This window comes from Vipera ursinii (assembly GCF_947247035.1).
Source record: "Vipera ursinii genome assembly, chromosome: 11".
NCBI classification, from domain to species: Eukaryota; Metazoa; Chordata; class Lepidosauria; order Squamata; family Viperidae; genus Vipera; species Vipera ursinii.
Genome location: NC_139524.1, coordinates 20532276 through 20540545, shown reverse-complemented (window position 1 = coordinate 20540545; position 8270 = coordinate 20532276). Strand labels below are relative to the sequence as shown.

Here is an 8270-nt window from a genome sequence, read left to right as displayed (position 1 = left end):
AATTAAGTACTAGGAGAGCAAGGAGAAGAGCAGGGTTGTTTGTCTTTTGTTTCTCATTCCTCAGTCCTGTGTTCATCTGCCGATCTACACAGACCGGTTTTGTAAAAAGGGAAAAACTCAGCTACGGGATGAAACCAGTACTTAAAATATCATTTCTTAAGGCAAATATCCACGAGTTCATGGATTTTATGAAGATCCCTGCTCAAGGGGATTGGGTGGTGTTTTTTTTAGTTTTACAATGAATAAAGTTAGCTGAACTCATCTGCCTTTCGTGTTATTTCTCAAGATTGATTATCGTATTACACGGGGGCATTCTGCTATTAACGCCTAGGGGGGGGGGGCGGGTTCGGCGATTTTTCCTGAATCCGGAGGCTTCCTTGGCCCGGACCTCCCGCCCCTACTCACGGAGAAGACTACAACTCCCAGAGGCTCTTGCGCGAGGGCTGCAGTCGTGGCGACGCGGGACAAAAAGCGATAGCCAATCGGGCGCGTCTCCACGCGGAGGGCCAATGGCGGCGTGCGGGCTTCCATTTGAGACCGAGGAGGCGGAAGTCGGCGGCGGCGCACGGCGAGTGAGCGCGGCTGGGCGGGGCTTCCGAGTGGCTTCCGCCGCTCGCCCTCTCCGGGGCGGGGCTGAGGGGCGGCCTTTCGGGAGGGAGGGGCGCTTTCCAGGGCTAGCCCGGTTCGCGCGGCGGAAGGGGGCGGGCGGGGCCGCTGGGTCCCGGGCGCGCTCAGAGCCCCCCTCCCTCCCTCCCTGGGGAAAGGCTCCGGGGCGCCTCCAGCTTCTGGTTCCCCCCTCTCGTGGCGCCCCCTGGCGAGAAGGCGCGCTCCTCCGGCCCGGCCCCGCTTCTCCCTCGCCCCCTCGGGGCCCCGGGCTGCCTTTGGGCCGCCCAGCGAAGCGGGTCCAGGCCGCGCCTCCTCCGAGGGGCCGCACTCCGCGCGGGGGTCCGCAGCCGTGCAGCGCCTCCGCCGAGGGGAGCTCCTTCCCCCCGGCGGCAGCGCGCGGGGCTCCGGCCGGGGCCTCTCGGGGACAGGAGTGTCGGAGGGCGATCCAAGGCCGCCGTTGCGTGCTGCCCATCAAAGCTTTGTAGGAACGCATCTCTGGCCAAAGTTAAATGGCGGAGCGCCTTCTCTGGGGCGGCGGTGCTGGGCAGGCCTGAGGGGAGGGAGACTTCTTGGCTGCTGAACGGTGGAGAGCTCGTCGTTCCGAGAACCGCAATGAGAACCGGGCTATTGAGGACGCGTGGGTTCTGCTTAACGGCCGTTAACCGGGATTCCCAGTAGTTGAGCGTGGGGAGGAGAGAGTCGGTTCCCGGGCCACCCTCTCTTTGGGGACGTTTTAGCTCCGATGGCAGGTTGGACAAAAGAGCTTGCCAAGAAAAAGCTATAGCAGAAGTTGGCAAGGCCCGTATCTAGTTTGTTATCCAGCCTCTGGAGACGAGACCGTCTCTTGCCTTGCCTGGCCCTGGAGCTTCCCACACAGTTGGGGCTGTGCCTGCCTTGAACCGTAAAAGATGCTCCACGATGCTGTTACACGTCTACTATCTTCGGAAGTGTCCGGTCAACCTGCCCCAGAGTGGCCCCATCCAAGTCAGCTGCGCTGTCCTAAATGCATCCCCGTTGCTGACCCTTTTCAAGCCCTCACGTGCACCCGTCCCCCAGCGGAGGGGGTCTAGCCTGCACAGGATTGTCACGCCAGCTTCCTCTTGCAGAACCTCCAGCTCTGCTTTCACACTGGATACACGGAGGAGAGGCTCTCCCTGATTACGGGGCACCTGGCCAGAAATGCGGTGTGATTTAATAAGAATCTAGCAAAACAAATTGTAAGTATCAAATCCTTTCATCCTCCAGTCTGAGCTGTAGCCCTTATGCTGTAGTGTGTAGCCTTGCTAGCAAAGTAGGCAAGCAACCTGGAATGCAGATGTCTCCCTTCAAGACGAGTGAATTACACTGCCCGGCTAGGTAGTGTTGAGAGGCCCGGCCCTTGTCCCTCAACCCCATCAGGCAGTCAGGGAGAAATAGTCCAGCGTCAGATTCCAGAAGATGAGCACCATCCTGCAGCTGAATTCCTGCACCATTAAAGACTTAGCAGTGTGTTGGCTAAATGAATCCCAGCAACTGTTGTGAGTGCTAGCCAGAGTCCACTGACATCACATGGGAGGTGGGCACAAGACCTGTGCATATAGGCCAGGATGTCACGTATTTATACTTAATAAAGACATTGCAAAAAACGCCCTTTGAAAGCCCATAGGAGAGTTACCAATATTTTACTCTGCCTTGAAAAATAGCAAGAGGGACTTCCTAATAGAGTGGTTTTAAAGCTGAAGGCCTGCATGGCATGGAAAACGACAACTGCTTCACAAAAAGTGTGTGTTCGGGGAGAGCTCATCTGTTTTAATATCTGCCTCGAGCAGTAAGAGAATAAGACCTTTCTTGAACCAATAGGACTGGCCAGTCTCTCTTAGGTTCTGGAGCCACAAAGCTGCCTTGCAGTCCCAAAAGGGCAGGGAGCGCACTTCCCACAGAGCCCCACACAGCCACAGGAATTGTAGTCTCTGTTTTTATTGATGGGAGGAGAGCAAGTTAACCCACGTGCAGAGGGCCCACGGCAGCACAGACCAGCTTTGGAAACTTTTCGTAATGCTGGCATTGTGACACGTTCCTATGATGAAGTACCTGGGCCCCAAATGATATTCCAAGCCACTTACTTATTGTGCACATTAGTACAGCTTTGCTCTTGGCTTGTTTCTTTACACATGCACCAGATGAAAGCAGTGACAAGAGTTTACAGCTTCCTTGGAAGGAAAAAAGGGGGGGAGGTAATGCATAGATACAGTAATAATAAAAGTCAGTGTGGGCCAGCCACATTAACTGAGCAACATGAACTATTTGCAGCGTAGAATACTGTTTTCCTTTGGTTCTGGTGCCTTTCTGGAGTCCCAGGCATACCTAGACAAGACAGTAGGAGAGAGTGTAGATGCACACAGTCAGACGTGTCCACTTGGGAAAAGAGGCGGCGCAAGGTTCCACAGAGAACTAGCAGCAGACTCTGTTTCCCCTGCGAAGCTGCCCACTGAGGAGATGTGCATAGAACGTCATTGCTTTGTTAGATAATCTGGAAGAAACAGCAGAGCAACTAAGGCACTTGAAAAATGAAACAAAATTCTTCTAAATCCGTCACAGAGCGCTGGATGGTTTCCAGAACTGTTTTTTTTTTTTTAAAATAATGGAATGTAATTTGAACACATTCCTCTTTGCAAGAAAAAGAGTTAAATAAAATAAATAAATCCTTGGCTTTGTGGGCTTTGGCTTCTCATAAAACAGACTTATCCTCTTTTTAACCTCGTGGAGGAACTGAACCTGCATACTGTAGACTTTGCCTAGACTGGCAGCTTCCCACATCACTCCGAGGGTTGGAAAGCATCTCTGGCATCTTGGAACTGATTGAGGGTTTCTTAGGGTCAGAGTTACACCTTGGTCACATAATTATTTGGAAAAAGGCCTTGTTTGCCTCTTAATCGCCCTGTCCACCAGCCGGAGGGATCTGGAAAGAAGGGCAGTTAGTTAGAAGAAGCTTTGCCTGACCCTAACCCCACCCCCACCCCCAGCCGCTTGTTCTGGTATTTCAGACCCAAGAAAATGGGTTGCAGTGGGACACAAGTAAGGGACATTTGCAAAGCTACAGCACCCAAAGTCATTTTTTCTTTGTCTGTTTTTAAGATGAGAAAAAAGCCATTTTGGGCAATATTCAAATGGAGAAGAGTAGTAAGCTAATCCATGGAGTAAAAGGGATGACTAACTGGGCACAAGCAGAATGGAGATTTAAGAGCCCTGCCCAGTGTCAAGGGAGCAAGCGTCCCCCTTTGCCTTGGGCAGGTGATACCTCCCTGGGGTGCCCCAGGGTGGAGGGCAGAGGCAAAAGGCGCACCTTCTCTCCAAGGGCCAACTGCTCCTTTATGCATACTCTGGATGGGGCAGAGATGGACAAAGGAGGGGGTGCATTTCCCCTGTCTCAGACAGTGCAGAACCAAAAACACTTGGCCATTCTCTGAATATTCAGCAGTCCAAGTATATGAAAAAGATCCTGGGCGAGTTTATAGTCTAGAAGTTCAGGTTTCATAGTATGACCAGAGAATTCCCGTCAAGTATCTGCTGCGCTGCCCTGCCCCAGAATGTCGTCCAACTTGGAGGGCAGCAGGCAGCTCTAACGGGCAAGACAGCCACCTGTGCCCACCTCACTGCAGCTCCTGGACTGCCCCCTTGTGTGGCGGCCCCCCTGCAGCAGAAGGAGCAGCCTTACCTTCTCGGATGAGGTCAATGACATCATTGGCGTTGAAGCTGAGCTCGTCAGTGTCTTGGGCATCGTAGGCGTACAGTGCCCTGCACTGGGGTACCTGAGGCTTGGGTTGGGGCTGGGGCTTGGGCTTGGGTCTGCCCCCGGCAGGTGTGGGGCGGCTTGTCATCTGCCTACAAGCACTGCAGGGTTAGAGAGGAAGGCCGTCAGGCTGTGGGACCAGGCTGAGTTGTCTGTCCCCACGCCCGGCAGGCAGTCTCACATAGGCGCCTGCACAGAAGGATTTAAACCTGAATTTTACATTTACTAGGGACAACCACGTGTGGTCATCTCTGCAGAGCATCCATAGAATGCTTCTTGTCTTACAGAGCACCAGAGATCCCGAGAGGAGAGGCACCACTGGGGAATCAAGGCTTCACAGTCCAGACAGCTCCCCTGCAAGCCACTGCTTACCTGTAAAATGACTGGCCTACCTTATAGGGAGGACTAGAGGGCGCCTAAGGTGAGTTTACAAAAGCCAAGAGCTTTAAATGGAGATTCACTGTTGTAATTGGAGAAGGGGTCTCACCTGGTTCACCTTTCTGTTTTTTTATCAAAAAATGCAAATAAAAGCATACGAGAGTTTCTGATGTAGTTCTGAGCCTTGGACTACAGTGCCTATCAGCCTTGGCCACCGTTGCCTATACTCAGAACGAGAGTAGGAGATACTGAATGTTTCCAGAAGAAACATGGACTTCCAGAAGAAGATGGAGATACTGGACAGGGATCCACCATTCAGTGACAACATGCATGTTAGGCGCTTCCCTCCAGCAGGTGGGCATACGGGCTGCACTGCGCCAATTAAACTGGGGGCGAGTGTGGAGGGAGAGCACAGCTCAGCCCCAAGAGGCCATCCGGTGAAGCAGGGCGGATCTCTCCAGAAGGGGTGTTTTGGTTTGGGCATTTAGGGATGTGTGTGTGTGATGGGAACAGGGCGCATCCTGCTTCAGCACACATGTGGCTTTTCATAGCAGCCCTTTTCATGCACAACAGGCTTCACTGATATAAAAGAGCCTTGAAATTGAAAGGCCCAGCATCCACTTAGGGCGGGTCTATTCTACCAGTCGAAGGATCCAGGCGCAGCTGCTAAGGCAACATTCCTTCATTCGTTGATAGGTTTTGGACACCCTGCAAAGGCATCTGGGCTACAGAATGCAAAGATGCGGCCAAGGCCTGCGTTTCCTGGGGTAGGAGGGAAGGGCAGCCTCAGCTCATTGGCAAAGCAGTGAGATGGCTTCTCCGGGCTCCGGGGGACTGTGAAAGGTGCCTGGCATGCTCGCTTCCTGGACCAGGACCAGCTGAACAATGCTGCCAGTGGGAGGCAGGCAAAGCAGCCCCCCCCCCGGGCCTTCCCCTGGACTCCAGAGGAGAGACGGAAGGCGCAGCAACCCTCCAGCCCAGACATTTGTCTCTTCACACACACAAGCAAACGTTTCAAACAGAGGAGCTTGACCAAGCCAACATGGCACAAGGCTTACCCGGCAGCCCCTTGCTCAGGCACTTTGAGGAAATCCAGGCTGCTGGGCTGTTGGGATACCCTTCCTGGTCCCCCCGAGACCCGTGGCAGTGGTGGGCACACCACAGAGGGGTGCAGGCTCTTCTGAGTGGCCCGCTGGCCTGCTGCTGGGCCCGAAGGATGCAGGGGCTGTTGCTGGAGCTTGATCACCCCATTTTGTAGACCTGAAAGGATTTCAAGATGAACATGTTGAGGCCCTGTGGCCCCTCTGGAATTTCTTCCCAGATGTGGGGTTCAACTGCCAGGCTTTGGAGCAGAAGGCGGGGGCCCACCTTCATGGATTGGCTTTTTGCCACTAGGCAACAGGTGCCACTGGGACTCCCAGCCACTTGCATTTAGTGCGCAGCTGCCCCCAAACTTGAAGTCTCTCTGTCACTGTGTCTGGAGGTCTCCTCCTCCAGGAGGACACGTGGCATGAATCCCAACTGCTTCATTTGGCTTGCGCTTTGCTTATTGCACAAATCCAGCCATCGTGGCTGATACAACAGATCCAGGGTAAAAACCAAACATGGCTCAGTGTCGTCATTTAGAATCCATTGCCGATTTTGACTGATGACTCGGACAGGGCGAGCCACCTTCAAGTCTCCTGTCCACCACAGAGATCTGCTTTGTGGCAACAGAACGGGCGAGATCTTGTCATCATCTATTTCAGCTGCCCTGCGCAGAAGGGATTTTAAGTGCTCTTCATAGGATAGTGATGAGGGACGGGAGAGAGAACAGCCTGCGGGAACCAAGGATTGGGAGCAGGTTGCCGAAGCGTATCTTTTGAAAGCTTACCGGGGGGCGGAGGAGCAGCCCTCATCGGATAGTTCTGGCCCGGCATTTTGTTGGGAAGTCCTCTGGGCTGGCTCACGCCCCTTTTGGTGGGCCCTGCAATGCACCCCAGAATTCAGTCCAGCAGTGACCATCTGCACCTGCCACCCCCCACCCCACTTCTGGGTGTTTGTACTTACGGGCGTTCCTTGGGAGTCCGGGCCCGATGCTGACCTGCAGCACTTTGTTGCTTGGCCGGAGAATGGCCACATCTCCCTGACCTTGGCTGAACTGCACTTGGCGAGAGCCTCCAGCCTTCCACGGCCCCCAGGTCTCTTTTTTCAGTTTCACCTCAAGTCTGGCAGAGAAAGGCAGAAGAGTAGGTGACACACCGAAGGGTGGAGGAGCAAGAGTCTTCCCCCTGGATGTGTCTCCTTGGGGCAGGATCCTTAAGGGCACCACTGGGATTCCTGAGGCTCTCCATCTCTCCGGGAGGTCTTCACTACGTCTTGGGAGATGAAGTGGCACTAAGAAGATGCATAGACACGGGCAGACTTCGAGGAGGAAGCTCAGCAAATAGCACATCTGTCTCTGCCCACAGGACGTGGGCTGTTGACAGAGCAAGTGTGATGGATGAATTTGCTATCTCAAGCAAAGCTAAAAATAGCGTCTCTTTCTGTATCTGAACATCCCACACAAGAGATTTCAGCAAAATGTGTCCTCCCTCTCCCCCATTCCAATGCAAAGCAGGAGGGGGGACTCCAAGGGCGCAGCTGACAGCCTCGCCTCCAGGGGGCGCCTCATGCAGGGGCCACTCACGTGTTGCTGAACTTCAGGGGGAGCCGTCTCTGCGTTTTCTCCTCGTAGCGCTTTGACAAGAGGCTCAAAAACTCGGTCTTGAAGACAGACTCCAGGAGGCTGTCGTACTCTTGCTCGTGTAGGACAAACAGGTCGTCCTGCAGGGTGCTGGGAAAGGCAGTTCGGGGCACCTGAAAGTCAGAGCTTGCCTCCCCAGGGAGGAGAATTCTATGCAAACGTCTGGCTTGGACTCTAACTCTGCAATAGTCTGTAAGTTACTTCAGCGTTACAAATGGAGGGGTTATAAAAAGCACCTTTAAAATGGCATTAGGGCCAGGTAGTCTCAGTATTTCAGTAGCACAAAAACTCCCATTTTAACTACTTTTGCAGCATTTTTTTCAAAAAAACAATCCTATTACTGGGATGCCATTAAATAAGCAGATAGCAACGGTAACTTTTGTCAGAATATCAGGAGCTATAATTAATCATTTTGGTTCATTTAATCAGAATCCATGATTAAGTAGACTTTACCCAATTTCTGACTAGTATCGTGTCCTAATTCTATGCATCCCATAGTCACCCTTTGCAAGGGACGCGAATGGATCTGCAAGCTCCGCCCCTCCGGCCAGGTCCGTCCTTCCTGCCTGGCAACCGAGGCAGCAGCCCTGACCTGAGTGACACAGAGAGGATCCGCTCCACTTCAATCCGTCGCTTGAGAAGCTCCTTCACCAGGCCTTTCTCTGGTCCCTGCTTCACCTTCTGACGCCCAACCAGATACACGCATTTAGGAGAGAGGATGAGGTCTCGCTTGATGCCCTGAAAGGAGGAGGCATCCGTGGCTGCGGCTTTGCCCGCCTTCACCATCCCGAG

The 8270-nt window shown here is 53.4% G+C and overlaps 2 protein-coding genes across 8 annotated transcripts in view; one reads left to right on the top strand and one right to left on the bottom strand.

Moving 5' to 3' along the window:
• Nucleotides 1–673: 673 nt before the first annotated feature.
• Nucleotides 674–8270, top strand: part of FAM81A (family with sequence similarity 81 member A) — a 43657-nt gene continuing 36060 nt past the window's right edge. For all 5 annotated transcript variants that reach the window (XM_083371506.1, XM_083371507.1, XM_083371505.1 and 2 more), the window contains exons 1-2: nt 674–1823; nt 4663–4796. The gene's annotated coding sequence lies outside the window, so the exon portion shown is untranslated. The remainder of the gene's footprint in view (nt 1824–4662; nt 4797–8270) is intronic.
• MYO1E (myosin IE) overlaps nt 2259–8270 on the bottom strand; it is a 34484-nt gene continuing 28472 nt past the window's right edge. The window contains exons 22-28 of one of the 3 annotated variants that reach the window (XM_083371497.1): nt 8071–8216; nt 7422–7604; nt 6803–6960; nt 6627–6719; nt 5812–6013; nt 4301–4476; nt 2259–3544 (exon numbers count right to left, since the gene is read on the bottom strand). In XM_083371497.1, the coding sequence (XP_083227623.1) occupies nt 3468–3544; nt 4301–4476; nt 5812–6013; nt 6627–6719; nt 6803–6960; nt 7422–7604; nt 8071–8216 (1035 nt within the window). In that variant the 3' untranslated portion in view covers nt 2259–3467. The remainder of the gene's footprint in view (nt 3545–4300; nt 4477–5811; nt 6014–6626; nt 6720–6802; nt 6961–7421; nt 7605–8070; nt 8217–8270) is intronic. The other 2 variants (XM_083371498.1, XM_083371499.1) reach the window with 2 other exon arrangements.